The sequence below is a fragment of the Canis lupus genome, chromosome 30 (assembly GCF_011100685.1).
Source record: "Canis lupus familiaris isolate Mischka breed German Shepherd chromosome 30, alternate assembly UU_Cfam_GSD_1.0, whole genome shotgun sequence".
In the NCBI taxonomy this organism is placed as follows: Eukaryota; Metazoa; Chordata; class Mammalia; order Carnivora; family Canidae; genus Canis; species Canis lupus.
In genome coordinates, this window is record NC_049251.1 from 15,087,398 (window position 1) to 15,112,416 (window position 25,019).

General features: G+C 37.9%; 1 protein-coding gene across 1 annotated transcript in view; it reads right to left on the reverse strand.

Moving 5' to 3' along the window:
- The window catches only part of FBN1 (fibrillin 1), a 223,186-nt gene that overhangs the window by 162,279 nt on the left and 35,888 nt on the right, over positions 1 to 25,019 (reverse strand). The window contains 2 exon segments of the mRNA NM_001287085.1: positions 18,969 to 19,064; positions 22,385 to 22,480. Coding sequence (NP_001274014.1) covers positions 18,969 to 19,064; positions 22,385 to 22,480 — 192 coding nt within the window.

The following is a 25,019-nucleotide window of genomic DNA, read 5'->3' on the forward strand; positions in this document are numbered from 1 at the left end:
AAAGAGAAAAATAAGGAAGAAAATTCAAGTCTCCAAGGTAAGAAGCATAGGGTGCTTGCCTCCACATGTGTGCTCAAAAAGTATGTTCGCAGAAATAATGACTAAACAATACTTCTGCTGGTAATAATGTTATTTTTTCAGGCGATGTGGAAACACTGTGAATTGGATCAACTAAAAGTGTCTGTGGTTTGATGTATCCTTTGTTAATGTTCCATTCCTAGACCTGTACTCTCCAAAGTGCATTCTGTGATTTATTTTTAAGTGAAAAATGTCAGCTGCAAAAATGCATCTCCGACTTGTTAAAGCTTGTAGACACTTATAGTGACTATGTACCTAAATGGCGAACACAGCTTTGAATAGAGGACAGACAAGGCAAATGCAATGTGAGGACCAGAGATTGCACCCGGAGCACTAGAAAGTATTGTGGGGTGTCATGATAAATGCCTGAATGTAGCGATTATAGTAGAGAATGAGGTTTTCTTTATATGCTTATAATAGATAATTTCCAGGTGCCTGGGTGGCTCAGTTGGCTAAGGGTCTGCCTTTCACTGGGGTCATTATCCCAGGGTTCTGGGATCCAGCCCCACATCGGGATCCTCACTCAGAGGGGAGCCTGCCCTCCCTCTCCTTCCACCTGCCACTCCCCTGGCTTGTGTGCTCTGTTAAATAAATAAAATCTTTTTCAAAAACAGATAATTTCCTGGCAAAAATCAATTCTTAGAAATATCATTTTCATTGAACTTAGGTCTAATTCCATGTATGAAGCAAACCAGTTACACGATTACTGCTAGGTCTGCTCTTAATTTTAACAATGGCCCTTCTTGACATACAGATGGCCAACAGACACATAAAAAGATGCTCCACATTACTCATCATCAGGGAAATACAAATCAAAACTACAATAAGATATCACCTCTCACCAGTCAGAATGGCTGAAATCAACAATGCAGGAAACAACAAGTGTTGGTGAGGATGTACAGAAAGAAGAACCCTTTCACACTGTTGATGGGAATGAAAACTCATGCAGCCACTCTGGAAAACAATATCGAGATTCCTCAAGAAGTTAAAAATAAAACTACCCTATGATCCAGCAATTACACTACTAGTGTAATTTACCCAGAGAACACAAAAATACTCAATCAAAGAGATACATGCACCCTGATGTTCATAGGAGCATTACCTATAAGCGCCAAAATATGGAAACATCTCAAGTGCCCATTGACTGATGAATGGATAAAAAAGATGTGGTAAAGATACACAATGGAATATTACTAAGCCACCAAAAATAATGAAATCTTGCCATTTGCAATGACATGGCTAGAGCTAGAAAGTATTATGCTAAGCAAAATAAGTGAGTCAGAGAAAGACAAATATGATTCCACCCATGTGTGGAATTTAAGAAATAAAACAAATAAACATGGGGGGGCTGGGAGGAAAAGGGGCAAACTGAGAGACTTAAGTATAGAGAACAAAACTGACGGTTACTGGAAGGGAAGGTGGGGTTTGGGCTAAAAGCTGATGGGGATTAAGATTGCATTTTTTGTGATAAGCACTGGTGTTGTATGTAAGTGATGAATCACTAAATTCTATTCTTGAAACTAATATTACACTGTTAACTAACTGGAATTTAAATAAAAATTTGGAAAAAGAAAATTTTTTTAAAAATACAAGCCCTTCTTTTTTCTTTTTATATTGTGCTTTCAGCTACATACAGTTGAACGTGTATTTCTACCACCCTCTCAAAAAAGCAGGAAAGGAAGAGAGTTGGTGTTTTTTTCATTGTTTATGTTCTATAAAGTCTCAACTTACCTGGAGCTAGCTTTCTGAAACCTATGGATGTTTAGAACAGCTCAAGACGTGAACAGCAATGAGAATACTTTAGCAATCTTCTGACTTAGATGTAGAGTTCTTTTAACTCTACATCTTATCTCAGTCCACTTGGATCCAGAGAACTATATATGAAAAAAAGCATTCTCTGTTCTATCTCTTCACAAACTATGAAGGAAAGAAGAATTAAGTTGTAAATCAGGCCCTTTCAGGCTCCATGTCCTAGGAAGTGCCCTAGTCAATGAGCACCTCTTCCATACTTAATCAAATCCATGCACACTTAGATCCAATTCATCTGAACTGCCCTAAGGGTGGAAAGGTGTATATATCTTCTAACAATCATTTGAACTAAGAGTTATCACTTTTTTTAGATTTCTAAAAAAATTTTTAAATTTATTCATGATAGACAGAGAGAGAGAGAGGGGGGCAGAGCCACAGGCAGAGGGAGAGACAGGCTCCATGCCAGGAGCCCGACGCGGGACTCGATCCCAGGACCCCAGGATCGCACCCTGGGCCAAAGGCAGGCACTAAACTGCTGAGCCACCCAGGGATCCCCAAGAGTTATCATTTGTATTAACTTTCTGAAGGTAAAAAAGGAGCTCATTAAATAAATTACTTATGTCTTCTAAAATCCGTTGTACATTGAAATGAATGTTATTCTAAGATGGAATGAATTAAACACTAATGGGAGAAAAGAGCCCAAATAATAAGAATCTAAAGGTAAATTTGTGACTTGATCAAGGAATAAGTTCTTCCTTATTTCTCAAGAGGATAATTGGCTTGCCCTTTAATTTCTTTAAAATATTTTGGATGAGAATACTTGCTTTGATAGCATAATCTCATGTTAACATTTTATATTTATTTAGTGAAGATGAAGTTTCTGAAATAAGTTTAATATTGTATAGATTTGAAAAAGAAACAGAAATCAATGAATAGCTACAAAATATAAATTTTGAAATTGAGGAGAGATTATGACATTTCTGCTTCTCCTTTTTTTTTTTTTTTGGCAGTTATTGAAGTTAAAAAAGTAAACCTGAAATATCCACCATTCTAGTTATTTCTCAATCCAACATCTTATTTTAATTTTCTTTTCCTTCCTTTCCATTTTTTCCTGTTACTTTTCAGCCAACAGATCCTCATACCTACCCATACCGTGACACTATCAAAGAAGAACACACAGTGACTCTATGCACACACCATGGCTACAAGAAAACACAGTCTTTTGGACATTAGTTCCTGAAAATCTCACAAACATGACATTTATATTTCTTGGGGCAATTCAAAGGAATCCGTTAAAAGTTCCCTAGCACCATGAGACATGAAATATATTGCCTACTCTTTGGAGATCAATCTTTTAATCAATCTTTTTCTCTCTTAGCTTCTCCATGGAAATCCCACATTATATCCCCCCTAACATTAGTATAGTATTATATACTGCCTAAGTGCACTCTATTAACTGGTTTTTCAATGAGACTTGGCAAGTTAATGCTCACCCTATAGCTGACAGATAACCTTAAAGTCAAGACATTGGATTGGGTCTTTTTGAGCAACTATGACAAGGCATGGGAAAAAAGAAACAAAATCTACTTAGACCATTCCAATGATGCTAGACTATGCCAAAAGCCACACACCCAAATTTGAATTTCTTCTGAAAGCCAGATCTCCTTGTGACCAAATGTTTCTCAAGGGAAGAAAATTGATAGCATATTAATCCATGTCATTTTAGACTATCCAAAGCAATCCATTTTAATTCTTTTCATTCTTATCCTATTTTCAGCCACAGATTAGCAGAAGTTACTATTCTGTCATATAGAGTTAAATTACAGCTAATTATAATTTCAAAATCAAATACAGTGAATCAGAGGGGTAGGAAGCTGCCCCCTGGAAACAGTGAATAGAACTGCATGCACTGGTACAGTGGGGCAGACAAGAATCAAACACCAAGCCTGATTCAGCTTGAGTTGTCACTGAGTTAAGTTAGTTCAGACATCGTTATGACAACACACCTGCAAATCATTCAGTTCACTCTGAACCTAGTACTATTGTTAAATGTGAGAGGTTGGATGTATACCAGATCCATTCTTTTAATCAACAAACATTTATTGATCATCTACTATGCATCAGCCATTATTCTAGGCATTGTGAAAAATGGACAAAAATTCCTGTTCTTATGGAGCTCACGCTTATAGATGAGTCTATTCTCCTACTCTAAATCCTCAGTTATTTTTATAAGAACAAAACTGCAAATCCCCTGACACATGCATCAAGAAAACAAACTGATCCTAAAAGAAAATCAATTCTCAGCCCTTCCCTAAACACACACTGCATTATACCTGGTCTAATTTCACACTTACATAAATTACACCAAAGCAGAGCAATTCATTCATACGTCCAAATTCTCTGTGTCTGTGTGTTCTCAGGCTCCACTGGGACCACATTCTCTTCCTACTCCATTCACAGCTCAATTGCAGCTAAGCTCCCATATCCATCACTATATTTGTCTTTGGCCTAGGCAAAAGTATTTTCATCATATAGCATCCACTTACAATTAAAGACTAGCTCTCCCCAACAAATTCAATTGCAAAGATTTGCCTAGTCCCACAAAATTTAGTATTTTAAAACTTAATCTAGAGACTGAGAAACAGAAAGAATGGAAATAGCCAAGTGTCAGCAGGCCAACTAAGAATCAAAGAGATACATGGGATGGAGAGAAACAAAGAAAAGTAGAGCTTAAATAAAGATAATTGATAATGGCTAAATGTAATCCTACAGAGGACTATAGAACTAAAATCAAGGCAAAGATTTATTGGAAACTATGGATGCACCATTGTCTAGGTTGAAGTCGAAAATGGAGATCTCTTTCTTGAGATGTGCATTGGGTGAGACACAGAGGGTCTTTCCAATCTATTTCCTTGATTATAAGAGTATCCTTTCAAGATTGTTCCAAGAACCAAATGAGGCTGTGTATATGTCTATAAAGTACTGAATGTATGGAAGGTATCACATAACTTTGGCTCTTCTGAGGTATTAACATTTCAGAGAATTCAATTAGCTATTTACTTAGCTAGATATCTGACACTGTTCATGGCTTTAAAAGGTCAAGTGGAAAACCATCCATTACAAGCAGAGACCTTAGTTCACTTATTTCTTATTTGTGTTATGAGAAATAAAATGTGCCTAAAAAGTATCCATTTATTCAGCCAGCCGGCCAGTCCGCAAATACTTACTGAGCTACTAGGTGCCTAGCACTGGAGGTAAAATGGTAAATGAGACAGATACAGTCCCTTCTCTCACAAGGCAGGAAAAATACTAAAAAAACTATCAAAAGACATCAATGTGTCATTCTTCTGTAAAGCCACACACCATGCAGCATGATTTCGTGTATTGTGTACACAGTGGGCCTCCAACAATATTTGTTGTTTAATTTGCAACATATATTTTAAACACAGCAAGAGTTTGTCTATCCAAAGCTGGCAAAACCACATGTGGTATTATACAAATGACATGACCAAACAGTATGTTGCTAGGTGATTATTGTTATTATTCACACATAAACCATTACAAATGTATCTGGTGACTGAGGTGGTGGCTATAACTTGTCCAAACAGTAAATGATTTATTGATACCAGAATTGCTATTATGACATCCAAAGGCGTTCCCTGGGGAGAAGTTCACTCAAAGGCATGAATTATCTCAACATACTTGATGCTTCAACAAACCATTTTCATAGTGAACTTGTTTTATGTGTTTTAAAAGCATCTAAGTTTCAGTTTAACCACCACTTTCCTAGGGGATTGCTAGGGGTCAGAGTTCTAGAAACAGGAGGATTGGAGGAAAAGCAATACAAGTTACATAAAACTCAAGATTCCCCTAGTTTCAAAGGGCATTGGAAACCTGCAAAAAGAACTCTACCACCTTAACTGAGTCAGTATTTGGGGGCTCTTTAGAGCAGAGTCTCAGGGATGACCTGAGCCAACAGGATTCTTAGGTGCCATAGAAAAATCTACAGTGTTCTTCTCATTCCCCAATGTGGGTGACACGGCACCACTGTCCATGCCTTAATATGCTGCATACAATGCTCCCTAGAATATTCTCCTGATTACTGCTCCCACCTCATCTCCTATCACTCTTCCTCACTCTCTGAACTCTGTCCATAAAATGCTTACTTTCATTTCTTCAAATACATAGGCGCTTGCCATCTTAGGACTTTTACACACACACACACACACACACACACACACACACACACACACATTCTTCCTCCCATCTAGAAAGCTTCCTCTCACTCTTCACATGGCTGGCAACTTATTCTTCAGAGAGTCACCTCTGACCATCAGTCCACATGCATCATTATTACCTGCCCTCATAATCTCTATTTTCTTTCATGATCTTCGCCACATTGGTATTTTGGTGTTTCTCTGTTTATTTTTATAATCTCTTTTCCCATTAGAGTGTAACACCAGAAGGCAGAAGTAAGTGTGTTTCATGTACTATTGTACATCTCCAGTTGTTAACACAGTACTGGGGAAAAACTGATAACACAACATAAAAACTCATATATCTTATTGAACATTTTCTTTTCAGCTTAATATTATGCCTTTTTATGGGCTCATTTAACAAAACTGAACTCTAATAAGTGAGGTGTGGAGTGCATGGTTTTAAAATACCCCAACATTGGCTATAGCAGCATTTTTCTAGATATGTCACCTAAGGCAAGGGAAACAAAAGCAAAAATAAACTGTTGGGACTACATCAAAATAAAAAGCCTCTGCACCATGAAGGAAACCATCAGCAAAACAGAAAGGCAACCTATTGGATAGGAGAAGATATTTGCAAATGATGTATCAAATAGGGGCTTAATATCCAAAACATATAAAGAACCTATACAACTCAACACCAAAAAACAATCCAACTTAAAAACTGGGCAGAGGACCTGAATAGACATTTTTCTAAAGAAGACATGCAGAAGGTCAACAGACACATGAAAAGATGCTCAATATCACTCATCAGCAGGAAAATGCAAATCAAAACTACAATGAGGTATCACACCTCATACCTGTTGGAATGGCTTAAATCAAAATCATAAGAAAAAACATGTATTGGCGAGGATATAGAGAAAAAAGAACCCTCATGCAATGTGTTGGTAGAAATGTAAATTGGTACAGCCACTGGGGAAAACAGTTTGGAGGTTCCTCAAAAATTTAAAAATGGAAATACCACATGATCCAATAATTCTACTACTAGATATTTACATAAAGAAAATGAAACACTAATTCAAAAAGATACATGCACCCCTGTGTTTATTGTAGCATTATTTACAATAACCAAGATATAGAAGTAACTCAAATGTCCATCAATAGATGAATGGTTAAAGAAAATGTGGCATGTATATACAATGGAATATTATTATGCCATAAGAAAGGATAAGATCTTGCCATTTGAGACAACTGGAGAGACTTAGAGGGTATTATGCTAAGTGAAATAAGTCAGACAGAGAAAGACAAATGCCATATGATTCCACTTACATGTGGAATAAAAAACAAAACAGATGAAGAAACAAACAAAAAGTAGAATCAGACCTATAAAGATAGAGAACAGATTTTTTTCCTAGAGTCTGAGCTCTTAACCAGTTATCAAGGAATGGTGAGGCAATTGAAAAAACATACATCTCCTAATTAGGCATCTTAAATTAAAACACTGAAATTATTGTCCTGTGATATTGACAAGTTGGAATGAGGAGTCCTTTGGAATAAAAATTTAGTTTTGAAAACAATTTTCCTATCATTTCCTCTCATTCATAAAAAATTTAAAAATCACAATCTAGAAGTCATGAGAACATGTGAACCCTATGCACACTGCAGATTGGCTCTGTAAAGGGCTCTAATGACTTTTTAGAGTCATTGCCTTTTGTTTGGGTTTGTGATAGCTTGTTCTGCTTGGCAGTGTGGAAAAACACTGTAGAAAGAAATGAAGCCTAAATAAGGTCTGAAAAGAAATAGCTCTATCCAACTCCAAATTCTGCTTTAAAAAAAAAATAAAGAATTTTCTATGGTGTTTAAGGGTTATTTTCCTCAAAGAGGACAATTCAAACTTCTATTACACACTGCTATCCAAAACCAGTTTTATATCATTAAAATCTATGTATGCCTTGCCTTTTATTTTTCCCATAGTACAAGAAAGTTCCAAAATATTCCCCACTTTGCAAATGAAGCTTACAAATCATTATACAAAGAATGAATCAAATTTTACTTTGAAGGGCTATGATTTTTGCCTTTGTCTTTTAAAGTTCACCAGTTTGAATTTAAAGAATAAATTACTGAAATCCCTAAATAGAAAATAAGATTTTTCCATTAGGACTTTAGGAGAGAAATGATCCCTAAGAGCTAATGAATATTTATAAAACCATTTTCAATTTGAGTAAAATTTGCCCCCAAACCTGCAAGCCTTCTCTTTCACCTAGTTGAATGTCCTACAATAGTGAAGGTCAACAATGTCTCCTATGAGGAGGCAGGAAAGAGAGTGAGGGGTCTCCAGGGACCAAGATAGAAATGGGCCTGTTTTATGATTTGCACCATTAGAACATTCCTTATTTCCTGAGGAAATAAATATCCCGATCTATTGTTTACTTACAAAGCTCTTCTGAAACAGTTCAGAGAAAAGGGATTGCTGCTGAGGGAATATGGTAGGAAAGTTGGAGAACATTTCCTTTCATGTGTGCAACAGAATTCACTTCCCACACATTTCAATTATCAATATCTGTACTCCTATTTCCACATGAAATACAGATGCATTTGTAGGTGCTATTGTTCAGAATACCCTTTTTTAAAAAAATGTATTAAACAAATATATTTAATATTTAGATACTCTCTCCCATCAACTTCAAGGTCCCACAGTTAAATTAAGTAAATCAACAAAGATTTAATGCATACCTACTCTCCTCACAGTACTGGGCTCTCATTGGTACTCAATGAGACACACTTTTTGTTTTTTGGGGTTTCTTTTTGTTGTTTTTTGGATTTTTTTGTTTTGTTTTGTTTGTTCTATGAAAAGCACCATAGACCAGCTAGAAGACTATGTATGAATCAGCATTTTGTTAGCCCCCAAACTAGAATAAGATCAGCAATTTGGTAATTCTCAGATCATGCATCTCATATCAGAAAGGATCCAATAGCCCAAATTTATTTTTTTTAAAATACTAGTTAAAAAATATGTGTATATATATATATTCACATATATATTCATGCCTGCGTATGTATGTATATTTACATTTTTAAAGGAGTATATCATTTATGTTTCATTTAGTGAAGAAAAAATATTTTTTAAAAATTTTTATTTATTCATGAGACAGAGAGAGAGGCAGAGACATAGGCAGAGGGAGAAGCAGGCTCCCTGCGGGGAGACCCATAGGGGACTCAATCCCAGGACCCCAGAATCACGCCCTGAGCCAAAAGCAGACCTTCAACCACTGAACCACCCAAGTGTTCCTAAAGAAAATATTTTTAAGAAAACTTAAAATATTATAAATTACTTATAAGTCTTCCTAAGAGGTATGAAATGGGATTCTAGATATTTTTATGCTGATATAAGGATCTCAACATAAGAATCAATAAATGTACATGGAAAGAAGTTTTTGACAAGAGGAACATGCTCATTTCTTACTTCTTAATAAACATCATTAAAAACTATCACTATAGGGATGCCTGGGTGGCTCAGTGGTGGGGATATATATATATATATATATATATCTCCAAATATATATATCCCCAAAGACAAAGGCTGTGTCACCCAATTATTTAAAAATGTAATGAAGTACAAGAAAAATAATTCATTAGAGGAATAAAAATACTAAAATGGCTAATGTGGCTTAAAGTGAACGACAAAGACCAATCATTTAATGTACGCATTGACTATCAAATAGAAATATAGAAGAGGTCCAGGCACCAGAGAGAGTGATGTCAGTGAATTTGTATGGAAATTGATGGAGTTGGGAGGTGGCACTCCCTATGGTCAAGAAAGGACTGGAGGAATAAGCCTTAAAGTTGACCTTGAAAGAAAAGAATTTAACCAATCTAGAAAAGAGAAGCTCTGGTTTCAAGAATACCACATATTCCCAGTTCTGGTAAGTAGAACCCTCAAGTGCTGATCAAAACTAGACAGCATAATGCCAATCACATCAAACCTTTCTTTTTTTAAATATTTTATTTATTTATTCATGAGAAACACACACAGAGAGAAAGAGAGAGAGAGAGAGAGAGAGAGAGGGAGAGAGAGAGAGGTAGAGACACAGGCAGAGGGAGAAGCAGGCTCCATGCAGGGAGCCCAACGTGGGACTCGATCCGGGGACTCCAGGATCAGGCCCTGGGGCCAAAGGTGGTGCTAAACCGCTGAGCCACCAGGCTGCCCACATCAAACCTTTCTGAACCAGGTATTTATCACTACTTAATGGAACAGTCCACCTAACCTAGGTGATACTTTAGAATGTCTGAAAACCAAATCCCTGGGAATGGGTGTTTCATACTGCAATTCAATTTATGGCCAAATGAATCCTCTTAGGAACACAAGAGGTGAGTTACTACATGTTGAGAATCTTCCTCCAAGAACCTCTAGACATGTAGTAAATACGTATCTTCAGAAAAGGACCATATATGGATTTAGAATATCTATGTAAAACACGAAGGTGTTGTCACAGAGATGTCAAATGATTTTCAAAATAACTGTTAAAATAATCAGAATCCAAATCTTCAAGGAAAAGATGTCAAAGGTGTTAATGGAGAAAGGCAGGGGAGGATGGGGATTCTAAAATTCATGGATTTAGAAGTGCTGAGTTAAACTAAGTAAAAACAGTTACCTTGAAGTACTCCCAAGAGCTAACATACTAATACACCCACTGCCTTTCCAAAAGAGGATATGGTATAGAGTTTCCAAAATGCTATTGACCATGGAAACTTCATTTCATGGAACCCCCATGGGACTAATGTTCTACAAAAAGTACTTTGGCACATCATCTAGACCACGAAGTCCCATATATTTGTCCGATATACATTCATAAACCAAAAACAGCACAAACTCTCTAGAGGCCATAACTACTAGGGAACATAAACACCAAACATTCTCAAGGACTCTCAATTGAGCATATAAAATTGGTAAGGGTCTCCAGACTGCTATCCACAGGATTAAGCTAAAACAGTTTCAGAAATAGACTAGTCCACCCACTAATATATATATTCAAAGAATGTTCTGAAATCCCAATACCCTGCCTCATACAGAAATGGTACAGAAGCCACAATTCAGTAGAACAGACGGGTATCACAGAGAGATTTGAAATAGATTTTTCCTTCTTTGGAGTTAGGCAAGTTGGCATCATGCCCCCTCGTCTTTTCTCAGAGGAGGTTTCCAACATGCTAGAAAGCTAGCATAGCAAGAACTTCCTAAGGGCAACTTTGCCCTCCATCTCCTCTGGTCAATTCCAGCCTCTTCGTATTTGTACTATCTCTTCCCCTTCATCTGTAGACTTTCCTTCATCTACCTAGCTAAATCATTGCCCTGCTGTTATTTTACTATTTCACATACACATTTCTATCTTTTTGAAAAATGATTTTTAGTCCCTGATGACAAGAACCATAAATTTCCTTCTGGTTTCATCACAGTGCCTAGCTTAAGGCTGAGCCTTTATGAAGTATTTGCTATAGTTCTTAATACTTAATTGATGTGACTACAAGAGATTTTGCTAATCGCTTATATTTGAACAAAATTCAACTTAGCAATTCCTGAGAAATTAGACTCTAACCTAAAACCTCTAATTTTGTGGGGTTTTTTACATTGGCTTATTTTTTAAATATCAATACAGGCTCTGATTCTTTAAGATGCTGCTTTCTTAAAAGGTGAAGAAGAAGCAGTGAGAAGAAGGAAAACTGGAGATCTAATAGAGATCTTAGGGGAGGTGTTGATGTGTAATATTAGAAGTAAAGCTCTAGAGCTGTGCTGTCCAATATGGTAGCCACTAGCCACATTGGTTCTTAGCTGGCCCAAACTGAGATGTGGGATAACAGGCATCAGGGCTCAAAGTCTTACTGTGGAAAAAAGAATGCAAAATATCTCAATAATTTTTCATACTGAGTATCTATTAAAATAAAACTTTTAGATATACTGGGTTAAACAAAATATGTTATTAAGATTAGTTTTACCTGTTTCTCTTTACTTTTTCATGTGGCTACTAGAAAAGTTAAAATTTCTATATGTAGCTCACATTATATTTCTATTGCTCAGTGTTATCTGCAATAGCATTTTGAATACCCAAGACTGAAAAGTGATCCAAATATTAAGTGTGGCTACTAACATAAAAATTAGTTTTATCTTTTTTAAAAGTTCATAAGAGCTTAAAAGGAAAAAAAGAAATTTGAAAACAAACTGTCTTAGAAGATGAAACCATGATATCAAATTTTAAATCAAATTTAATAACCGTACAAAATGACTCATTTTTATATTAAAGGATGTTAAAATGAACATTTCAGTTGAAGCACCAAGATAAAAGATGCCACATTCTAAGTCAAGAGTGACACTATGATGCAGAATTTGCAAAGGAGGTGATGACAATCTGGTCATATGGCTCTTAAACCCTCATGCCTAACAGGAATATAAAAATATCTGAGGTAGGAAGATATGGGGACAACACAGTTAGGAAGCTGGTGGAAGACCACATTATGATGACAAGTCATGAGAGGGGCTTCAAGGAGATTACTCAGACTATATCCACCGCAGTTTGGAGGACACTGCAGATTGGGAACCATCAAATGCCTGGACACTGGCTCGCAGATGCTTGGATATGGTTCAAGGGAGAGGCTGCCTCTTTGTTGAAGTTGGTGTCCACTCTAAAAATGTATTGTGGCAAAAAACGCATGAGTATTTTCTACCAGGTAGTTGTGGACCACTGTAAGAGAAAGCTGGTGTGGAATGGACTTAGATTCTTCCTCAAAGCGCTGCCTAGAGTGGAGTGGGAAAGAGGCCAAATGGCTGGAGGTACCTTTGGACATCTAGGGCTTGAAGAAGGAAATGTAAGCAACCAAGAAGAATACAGACATCTTTGCTCACATAAGGGACCCACAGGGGAAACATTCTGAAAGGGACCAGAAAATTCCATCCACAAGCTGGAGGAAGACTAGCCTACTGAGTGGGCTCAAAGGGACTGTAAGTGGGAGACAAAAATTAACTGCTTTAATTTTGTGAACAGCCCTGCTTGTTCACACCAGGCACATGCAGCATCCAGGGGCATGGTAGCATATGTTCTCTACGTTCATATCATTACTCAACCACAAAAACTGAATATCTATGTCAACAGATGCATTTTCTGGAAGTGTTCTAGGAAGATCAAGTTTATCCAATGATCCACCAACTTCCAAATATTGCAATACCACTTCAGATGCATAGTAACATTTAGGGCATGATACCCTGCTATCTACACACTGGTATTTACTTTCCATTCAGACCAAATACCAAAAACAAAGCTCACAAGGGCCTCAACATATTTTAATAAAAGCAGTTTATTGCTTGTTACCTTTTAGAAAACACTGAACAAATGATTCGAGACAGAGAAGAATCCATGTCCATGTTTACATTCAGATGGTACGTAATGAAGATCTCCAGATGGAGTAATAATAGAAAATATCTTGTTACTAGCATCTATGCTTCCAAAAGAGTTCATCTTCTGGCTCACATAAAATTTAACATTAAAACATTAATCCAATTCCATGTGCTTCAAAAGTCACACAACTTTTTAATCTAAATCCATTTTTTACCCCAAATAACTAAAGTGCTCCACTATCCACTAGACTCATTAGAATGGACTCTATTTTAGGCTGTTTCTTAAAATTTAAATGCCTCCCAGAAAGGAAGGCAAAACGTTCACACACTTAGTCAAATGTATTGCTGACTCTGTAAAGATAATTCAAAAAAAGTTTCCAAATATGATTTGAAGAATTATAATATCATAGGAAAACTATATAACCTTCCATAGTAACTGCACAAACAATATTCATTTTGTAGGTCTACATTTCAAAATGTTGGTTCAGTCTTTTGGAGTCAATTTACATGGACTATAAACAGACAGGTATCACCCTTTCTCCAAGAGTGGACTGTAATGCTTAAAACAACAAAATCAGCAAATAGAGAAATAGTTCAAGTTCCTACATTAGATGCACCCAAGCAATACTCAAGACTCCTTTCTCTTGGCTTATAAAATTATTTAAAAGCAACTTAACTCTACCAAAGAAGAAAACTACTTACCTAGCCAAATTTCTTGAAGTGCTTTTTTAAAAATCTATAACTTTTCTATGCTAAAACTCATGGTTCTGGATTTCTTATAATTCCTCAGAAAAATTCTCTATGGTTACTAATGAGCTTTTCCCAGTGAAATCCAAACATAGCACAGTGTTATGTGCATAGGCTTTTGAGCAGTCTAGCTGGTTTCAGTTTTTGATTGCACCTCTTACGAGCTCTCTGACCTGGGGCCAGCTCTTTGTCCTCTCTCTGTCTCTATCTACTCTACAAGGTGGGACTTGTTATAGGTCATAAGATTGTTGCAAACTGCCTTAGTGTTCAGCACACTGCCGGGTACACTCTAAGCATCCAGTACACATCACCTATTGCTACATCAAAGGGCCTCTTTGTGATTCTCATTCTTTCTTGACCTTTGAGTAACAATTGTCAAGCTATTTCTTGAATTCCTTGCTTTTAGTTTCTTTCACTCAGTGTTCTCCCGGTGGCCTTGTTTCTCCTCACGCTTTCTCAGTATCTATCTTCTGTTCTCTTCTTCCCCAAGCCTATTCATCATTATCCTCTCCCCATCTTCAACTTCAGCTCTACCCCCATCATCCTTTTCTCTTTTTTCATGACCTAGAGAAATCTTATCTATCACATGATTCACTTTGTTTAATACAAGAGCATTTAACAAGATTCTAAGTCATCAGCATTCTGATGCAAGATGGCAAGAGAAAATATGATTCCACATACTCTTGTTGGCAATAACTAGAGGAATACACAACCAGCTTGTGTTGTCACTGCCAAATAGGCACTGATTTCAATTCAGTATTCAAATAAGAAATGCTAGAAAAAGGAAGAAAAGGAAGAAAAGGAAGAAAAGGAAGGAAGGAAGGAAGGAAGGAAGAAAGGAAGGAAGGAAGGAAGGAAGGAAGGAGAGAGAGAAAGAAAGACAGACTAACATACCGCACCACTGAGGGTAGGCAAGACAAGCTTTACTAAGTTGCTCAGGGCCCCAGCAGAGAGAAGGCAAAAATGAAGGGGAGCTGAGGGAGGAGGTTATCCAGAAAATCCTAAGTGTAAATTTACACTTTGTATAAATGTAGTAGGAGGTGGCAGACTTAAGTGCCTGCCGGGGCTAAGAAGCAAACTAATGCAACTAATAGAACCAACTGAAAAATGGATGAAGAGAGCAGGATGCATCACAACAGGGAGAGGTAAAGACTGTGACAAACTGGAAAATGTAACTAAAGGCATTCAAATTTGGTTTTTAAAAAGTAAACACTGCAGGCCAAGCAAGTCATAGATCTCTACTTTTGTTCCTCTTAGTATAGAGAGACAGGCAACAGTATCACTGCCACCTTCCCCATAAAGCTAACTTCCCAAGGTATTTTTTTAAAACATTATTTTCCTGGAAAGACTAATTTGCTTCATATTCTGATTGCATCTGTTGAATGAATGTTCTGATTTGCAATTCAAGCATGGATCCACTGCTTGTCTCCATCACAAATCCAAACACTATGTTCATGGATTATTAAGATTCACTTATTGGCTCAAAATGATCCAAATCCTGCCAGTGTCACCCCCAAAGGGTATAAATGTGTCACCTGGTTTAGTCAAAATATGCCTTCCTTTTCACATCCTTTCCTACTGAAAAAAATGACAATCTTGTGGCCCTAAAAAGATCATACTTGTGAAAGATAGGGCCAAATTCAATTAGTCATCAGCACTGTAAACTCCACTTAAAACGAAACCAATGAAAAATATCCAGGACTATCAACAAGTAGGTAAACAGCAATTACTTCCAGGAGATATTTATTCATACCTGATAATCGTATCTCCAGATTTTCTGATGCTTTTTTTTAAAAGATTTTATTTATTTATTCATGAGAGACAGAGAGAGAGAGAGAGAGAGAGAGGTAGAGACACAGTCAGAGGATAGAAGCAGGCTCCATGCAGGGAGCCCCACATGGGACTCGATCCCAGGTCTCCAGGATCATGCCCTGGGCTGAAGTGGGCGCTAAACCGCTGAGCCACTGGGGCTGCCCTTCTGGTGCTTTAAAATAAGTCCAGTTCAACATTTATTGGCCAAATACTATGCATCAGACATTGAACTTGGGGTGCAAATTAAAAAGTTGATGAAACTATAGTTGCTGCTGAAGAGCTAACACCCTAGTCAGGGAGAGAAGTATGGGAACCCGCTGTTTCAATATAATGTGGTAAATGCTATCAAAACAAGTGTGGAGAATGTACTAAGGGAGAAAGCAGAAGGAGCACTTGGCTCGGCCTTTTGGAAGGAAGAGAGGAGATTAGTAAAGACTTCCTGCAAGTTATTTTTTAAAATAAAAAGCCATATCCCAATTAAAACACAATGCAACTAGCCTGGGCAATGAAACAACTTAATAAACCAACCTAAGTAATAAACAACTTCATTAGTATACTAAACCACCATAGAAATCACACTGAACATTTTCCTATGCTTCAGGATGGATTTGTCCTGACTCAGTCCTACATTTTTGTTAATCATTCTTGAAATCATGAGCATGCATTTGAGTAAAGGGAGATACTACCTCTAGTTCTTTAAAGAGGTAAGCAGATGACTTCCATAAGAGCAGAAAACAGTGAAGACTCTCTAAGTTTAAATACAATTCTGGAATCAAAAAGACTCCCCTCTCCCATGTGGTGAGTGAAATTACACTTGTGTTTCCCTTCTCTCACTGAAGGTCTAGGACTGTATTCAGGGGTTGAACAGGCAAAGAGAGCCTGCTTTCTCCCCAACCTCCACTACTGCACATGCCTGAAAATCTACCATTTAGGGAATAATTTTATTTAGATAATCACCACTGTGAAGATTCTACGGCACCAAAATATATTTACATCTTAGTGCAAATTTCAGGATAGCGTTATCATCAAAGGGAGCAGTTAAAGACACTCCAAACTTAGAGAAATTCCTAAGTAATATGTAAATTTTGAGGATAAGTTTAGTAACTCAATGTGTTCACCTCATTTCTTAATCTTGGTCAAAGGTGAAGTCTTTGAAGAAATAACTGTGGAATGGTAAAATATCATGCCCCTTTTATTTTAGACTGTATTATCATCAATGTCTGAACTATGGGCATCAATATTCTTTACAGCAAATCATTAACCACTCCCTTAGAAGTAAAATACCCTAAAACTTCCTCCTATTTGTGATTTTTCTAAAATATATTATTTATTTTAGTATTATTATCTGAGGAATTATTTTCACACACTACTGTCCAAGTTACATGCCAGCAATTTTATTCTCAACCATTTAAATCCCCGATCATCTTCGCTGAGTAATAATAAGGCTACAGAATGCTACCACCTAATCAAAAGAAGTATCTCTATTATTTTGAATATCATTAGAGATATATTATCTCTGAATCAATAAAAACACTTGATGCATTGATTACTCATCAATACCATTTGGTGGTAACGAACTAAGATACAATATAATTTATCCAGTAATAATAGTAATTGACCTAGAGTTACTAGAATTACTATTAACCTAGTTATTATCTACTAAACTTGGTATTATTGCTTTATCAATAGATAACTGAATTTAGATGAACTTATAAAAATAGAAGCAGAAAATAATTTCTCCCATACCAATCTCTGTTCTTTGTTTTTACATAACATATATTCAACATCTGCTACTTGAATCTTAGCTTTCCATCTCAGAATAGAAAAAAATCTTTATAAAACTCTGGATAAAAGTGATGATTACAGTTTAAAAGGTTCATGAGTATTTTTAATGAGTGTTTTCATGACTATTTGTGCAGTTTTGTATGAAATAAACCTCCCAAACTTTCACCATGAAACTAGGAATGATGAGAAACAGCTATGAATGTAGAGACAAGACATTCAATAAAGCCAAATTTCAGGGGGTTTGGGGAAAAACTCAACAATATTACACATCTAAATACATCTCAATATCATATTTCCTTTTACAGGTAGGCATATTGGCTAAAACATTTTTTTAATTAAGAGCATCAATAAGCATCAGACTTAGACACACAATACCCACATTCAATTTAAAGGAGGGTATTACACTGAGTGAAATAAGTCAATTGGAGAAGGACAATCATCATATGGTTTCACTCATATGTGTAATATAAAGGGTTGCAGAAGGGGAGGTGAGTGGGGGGATGTGGTAACTGGATGACGGGCACTGACGAGGGCACTTCATGGGATGAACACTGGTTGTTATATTATATGATGGCAAATTGGATTTAAATTTAAAAAGTAATAAAAAATAAATAAAGCATATTATTAGTGTGTGAACTTAGGCAGATCCCTTGCCCTCCCCAAGCCTTGGTCTCCATATGGAAAAGTGAGGATTATACACACATCAGTAGGCTGCACTATTATTAGATAAACCACATACATGAAAGCCCAGTTCCTCAGCAATTGACATTTCTAGTGACTTTTGGATGCTACGCTTGTAAGCTACTACAGCCCCCAGTAGGTTCTCACAGATCTTTCAAGTATTTTTCTTCATTCTAAATTTTTTCCTTTCTATACAGATGTTTCGTTTGGAGCCACTTCTCTAATTTACTAGAACAATAATGAGCTCAATCCTTACCCTTATGGAAAATTCTCCTCTTTTTATCTTGATGCCTGCCAACTGGTGCTTATGCATAGGCTCACGAGTGAGTCCTGCAGTCCACTAGCAAGAATTACTGAATACAGGCATAGACTTGGGGCCACTGTCCTATCATCACAGGAACCCTCCCAGTGACAATTCAGAAACCCCCTTAAAGCTCAGCAAAATTCATGAAATAGCTGTAATAAACACAATGCGTGCTTAAATCAGTAACAGATTTAGCCACCAGAACATATTTATACTCATTCATTAAAAAAATTACCTCTTTCACACTGGGGTCCAGTAAAGCCGTATGTGCAGGCACATCGATTCGGAGCCACACACCTGCCTCCATTGAGACAGCCACTTTCACAGACAGCTGGAAGGTAAGAAGAGAGAAGCTGAGAGCCTTCACCTGAAAGTAGATGCTAACAAAGTAAAACCTACCATCCCCTGCAGGGACAGCAATAAAAAATTTAAATACTCATCCTGGTATTCATTTAAACAGTTACTTTACAGTCCCAGATCTGTCTATATTCCTTAGTCAACTCAGGTCAAACCACCTGGAAGAGGTGAGTTTGTACCTCTGTTAATGCTGACAGCTTCATTCTGGGAAGTATCTGAGCAATACTTTCAGTTCTACATCTAAAATGGTGGTTTACAAGAGATGTCACTGAATGAGAACTGCATTTTAGCCAGCTGACTCTTTTGCTTATGATTTGAGGATTCCCATGAGGGAAACAGTGACCTCTGTTACCCTTACAGATATACATTCTGACCATATTTATGGACCATAATGAAGATCCCACTATTGTAACAGAATCTATCAGTGAGATAAGTCCAGCGATGTTTGAGGGAGGGACATCTTACTTGCCAGAAAAGGTAGTAAAATAAGAACCAACAGCTCAAGCCCTGAACAACTCATCTCTGTACAATTTCCTGCAATTCTCTCACGCACAGCCTCTTTCCAGGCATCTTTATCCCCAGGTGGTGGACTCTGCTGCATCAAACTTGCCAGCACCACCCACTCTTCAAAGCCCAGCTCCAATCTCATTCCTCCATGAGACTTCCCTAATACCTCCTTTTGAATTAATTCCTCCTTCATATATTTCCTGCACACTTTATCTGTATCCTTGTGGCAGTCATGGAATTGAGCCACTCAGATCTCCCTCCAAAAAAACCTAATGTAAGGAGCTTAGCTGGCTGATAGCCTCCAGCTGCTGCACCTTCAGATCTGCTTCATGTTCATGCCAAGGACACATATCTTCTGGCTGCTACCACCCAATGACTAAGTTTAGTGGGATAGCAGAGACTGAGCATTTCTGCCCATTATGGAACTCTCCTGATGGGAAATCTTTCCTCTGAGCTTGCCATCAGCTTGGCCAAGGCTTCCTTGGAGCTGCATTATAGTCTGAGGCACCTTCTACACAATCTACACAATCCCACTCTCCTCGTATAGAGGTTAGACCGGCATTATAGTACGAAGGCCCTCCCCTTCTACTCCTGCTTTCTACCCCCAGCCCTTTATTCTTTACAGGCCTTTTCCACAATAAATCTCATGGATATCTAATTCTGTCTTGGCATCTGCTTGGGATTAGAAAACTTGAACTGACACAACCCCTTAGAGCCAAAACTATGCCAGAGTCCATTTCTCATCATAAAATTAGAGATGTTTATATATATTCATTGTTCCTATTTGCCTCTTAATTTACAGTCAGGAGAGAGGGAAAAGATAAAGCAGAAAAGAAATTCTGAGATAGCCTAAGCCAACCATCCCATTTTACAGATTAGGAAAATGCGGTCTAGAAAAGTTTTTCTAACTCTGCAAGTGTTAACTGAGTGCCTGTTAAGTGGTAGTTTTGGGGGGTAAACTTCAAGGAGCATCAAAGGAAGCATGGAGGTTTCCAGCAGCAACTCATGACTCCCTTTCCAAAAATGCCTTTGACTACACTCCCATTCCAGCACCTTTATAGACACAGCCTTGGTACTAGTCTTCCTGCTTCCTGTTTCTTACCCTTGCAGTTACACCTCTACACTGTGGCCAGCACGATCTTTCTCATTTTAAACCATTTTAAGTAAAGTGTACAAGGCCAGCATTTTATAGCACGGGCCATGAAGACAGACTGCTTGGGTTCAAATCCCAACTCTGCCAATCCCTCCCCATATAACTGTAGACCAGTTACTGACATCCCGGTGCCCCATTCTCCTCATCTGTTAGAGGTAACAGAGGCCTCTAACTCAGGAGGCTGTTGTTTTATTCAACAAGTTAATCCATGTGAAGAGTTTGAAAATGTGTCCAGCACATGGTACACAGTAAATAATTCACTCCTCTTCCCTGGCTCTATTTTGGCTGCAAACATGGGATGCATAAAGGCACTCAAAATCTGGCCCACGACTTCCATTCTGATCTTATCTCCCTTCCCATCACCTCCCTCAGCAACACCAAAACTCGCGCTGTGTCTGACATCTCCTCCTACGCCATGTTCTTGTGCTTTGGCCCACGCTGTGCCAGCTGCATAAAAGGCTCATCCTCCATCATCAGACAAGTGAACTCCACCCCATCCTTCGAGACTCGGCTCAAGGGTCTCCCCAACTGGAGAAGCCATCCTGTGTCTCCTCTCCCCATGCTGCTGCTGTGGGCTACACAAAACTCACTCATTACATTATTCTTACCACACTGTAGTGCATGGCCAGTCACGGGAGCATTATATAAATTTTGGTTTATTTATAATAACATTATTCATCATGGTAAAGCTATATACAATGGCAAAGACCAGAAGCAAACAGAATAAACACTCATCGTTAAAGATTCATTAAATAAATAGTAAAAGATCTATGTAATGGAGTATTCTGCAACCATTAAAACTTATTTCAAAAAAAAAAACTTATTTCAAAATATTTAATAACATTAAACATACTTCTAGTAAAATATTAAGTAAAAAAGGAGTATGAAAAATCATGCAAACAATAAGATCTCATGTACCAGATATGCATTAAAAGACTAGAAAGTAATATCTGGAATGACGGGATTCTGAAGAACTTTATTGTTTTCTATTTTTGCACTTTTCCACATTTTTTGCAGGGTGTAGGTTCATCTTAGTGTAATAAAAAATAAGCTTTCTTAAAGGAATTTGTGCCTTTTGCAGGGATTGGTTAAGAGCAGACACAAAATAAACAGTGTTCATGTATGAACCAGCAAACTGAACACCTTGTGGTATTACAGTAGCAGAATCTAGATTGGGAAACCAGAGAGATACAGATACCATTAATCAAGAAAAAGGACATGTTTGAGGAGACAGATGAGGTTGAGTCTTGAAATATTTTGAGATGCTTCTTAAAAATTCAGGTGGACATATTCAGCAATCAAATGGAAGGTATACATCTGAAGCAAACAAGAATTCTGTCCCTTGGGTGCTGAACATATACTAACAGGAAGAGGTAAGTGGGGGGTGCTGCAGATAAATGAAAAGGAAATGAGTCAAACTAGCACTCTCAAGGATCCAATCAGATATTTGGTGCAAAGTGCTTTAGGTGAGTGATCTGATCATCTGTAAGACTCACGGGACATTTGTAAAAAATGCCACATTTCAGATAATCAGAGAGAATCCATCAGTACTATCTCGGGATTCTTTTTGTCTCCATATCTGTCTACACATTTGTCTGCATAGTTTAGCATTTAGGATATTTATATTTACTTACGTTGTCCGCAGTGAGTCCCTATGTATCCTTTCTGGCACAGACAGTGATCATCACTACAGCTACCTCCGTTCATACAGCGAATATTACAGTGTTGGACTTGAAAAGGAAAAAAAAATAGAATGATTTATTTTTGCAGTTTAAGTAAGTAGGTTGCAACACTTCACAGGAATTGATTTGCTGTGATTTGGAGAGAAAATAAAATGGTTTATCAAGATTCACATACTTGTGCAGAAATAACCCTACTGAACACTAAACATGTTCTTTTTGTGAACATAAAATCAATTACAATGTAATGGTTTCTTTGATATTTACCTTAATAGTGCTAAATGACTTCCCTAATTTAGCAGGACTTCCCACTCAATGTTGTTTCTGTAAGTTGTACTAACAAGAAAATAGTGCCCTGAGCAACCGTATGAGACAAGATTACAACAGCAATAATTTTCCTGTTAAAAGATTTAGAGTCCCACCGTAGGTGGCCAGGAAAACAGTCTGAGTAAGAAATTCCAAGGAATTTTGTTAAAGAAATTTTGAAGGCCGCAAAGGCGCCTGGGTGGCTCTGTCAGTTAAGCTTCTGCCTTCAGCTCAGGTCATGATCCCAGAGTCCTGGGATCAAGTCCTGCAAGGGACTCCCTGCTCAAGCAAGCATCCTGCTTCTTCCTCTGTTCTCCTCCTTGCTCCTGCTCCTGCTCGTGACATCTCTCTCTCTCTCTTTCTCTCTCTCACACACTCTCTCTCTCTCTCTCATGCTCTCTCTCAAATAAATAAAATCTAGAAGGAAGGAAGGAAGGAAGGAAGGAAGGAAGGAAGGAAGGAAGGAAGGAAGGGAGGGAGGGAGGGAGGGAGGGAGGGAGGGAGGGAGGGAGGGAGGGAGATTAATTTTGGAGGCAGCAAACAGAAGGAAAAAATAACTATAAGACCATTTAATAACAAAGCTGCCTGATAACGGAGGTAGCCAGCCTTGGCTCAGAAAGAGCTGCTTGTTTAAACCATATTCTTAAACTAAAGAAGACCCACAGTGTTTGAAATCCACTCTTCATCACACTGTCACCTACAGAAGTGTGACTCTGGGGGTCAGGGAAGAAGGACCATGGGTGGCAGCCTTGGATGTGAGACGAGACACTAGAGGAAACTAGAGTAATAGACGTGTGTGAAGGGGAACAACAGCATGGCGTGTGCTCTCTTTTCTCTAGTGCTTAGGCTGTCTCTAGTTCAGTAATTTAGGATGCTGAAACACTTTCAGAATCCCAGGCTGTCCCTTCGTCCTCTGGAAATAATAACTACCCTACCTGGAGAAGACTAAGGGCTTGACAATTCGTCATGAATCCTTGTTGACACATCCCTACACAAGGAAACCGGGATTGGGCACTGGAAGTTGGCTTACTCCAACCTGTCCCCCAAGCTGTAGAAGAAAATCCCTACAGAAAAAGATCCACAATTTTCCATAGGGAGAAGAGAACCCCTCCTTCTGTGCAACAGCAGAAATCAGCTGCTCAGCCTTGCTCCTATGCTCAGTCTTCCTGGAGCATAGAGGCCAAATCTGCTATGAGTAGAGAGAAGACGCCTCGCAGCAGCCACCTGCTTGAGCAGCCCTCGTTAGGATTCTCCATGCCATATCAAAAAGTGGCTGCAGACTCCAGGAGAAAGCACCATTTTCATAAGGAGCTACACAAATCTCAGCATGACAATGTGGAAGAGATGTCAAAACTCAGTACTTCCGATGCCTTCACAGAGGACCAGAAAGTTAATTAAGTCAGACTGAAAGTGATACACTTTCTCAAGAACATCTGAGAGTGTTCTGAGGCACCACCAGAAACTCCCTATCTCTAGTACACTAAGAACTTCCTCCATCTCTCAGCATGGCCATGGGCTTTTCAGGGCTCCTCTACATATTCCTAGTTATGTCCTATGACTCAATCCCCAATCCACTTATCATTCATTCATTCACTCAACAAATATTTCTGAGTGCCTACTGTGTGCCATGCAAAATGCCAAACACATCGTTCTAGTCTCCTCATGGAATCTCCTCTTTAACTGGTCTGTCTCTTTATCCCTAACCCTTAATCCCCAACATACCATACACACAGTTGTTAACAAATACTGAAACCCTACCTATCTCTAAGACCCACCGCAAATGTATCTTCTTTTCTTTTTTTCTGATTTCTGTTTTCTCTTCCTTCTCCCACTAGATATGAGCCCTCTTTTCTCTGACTCCAGAGTACTTTATGCTTCTCTTTTGAAATGTCTATTATATAACCTAGCCTATTTTATTTAGTTATTTCTCCTATTCCCAACCCATTTGTCTAAAAGCTTCATTAGAGTGAATAGCATCGTGGTTATTAATTATACCCTCAAGTGCCTAGAGTAGTACCTTGCCTACTTGCAGGTGTGGCGCAAAACTCTACTAAGGTAATCTCCACTTACTTAACTCACACCACCAGATAATGACATTGAAAGCTATCCTCAAACACTAAGACTGAGAAATTGCCCATTATGTCCTAAGCTATTATACAGCTGTAAGTAGGTTGCTATTAAAAATATTTTATCTACACTTCCCTATGTATAAAAGCAGAAATAATTCCTTTGTTGGAACATTGTTATATAAGTCAAGCAACCCAGGAAACTGATTAAAACAGTT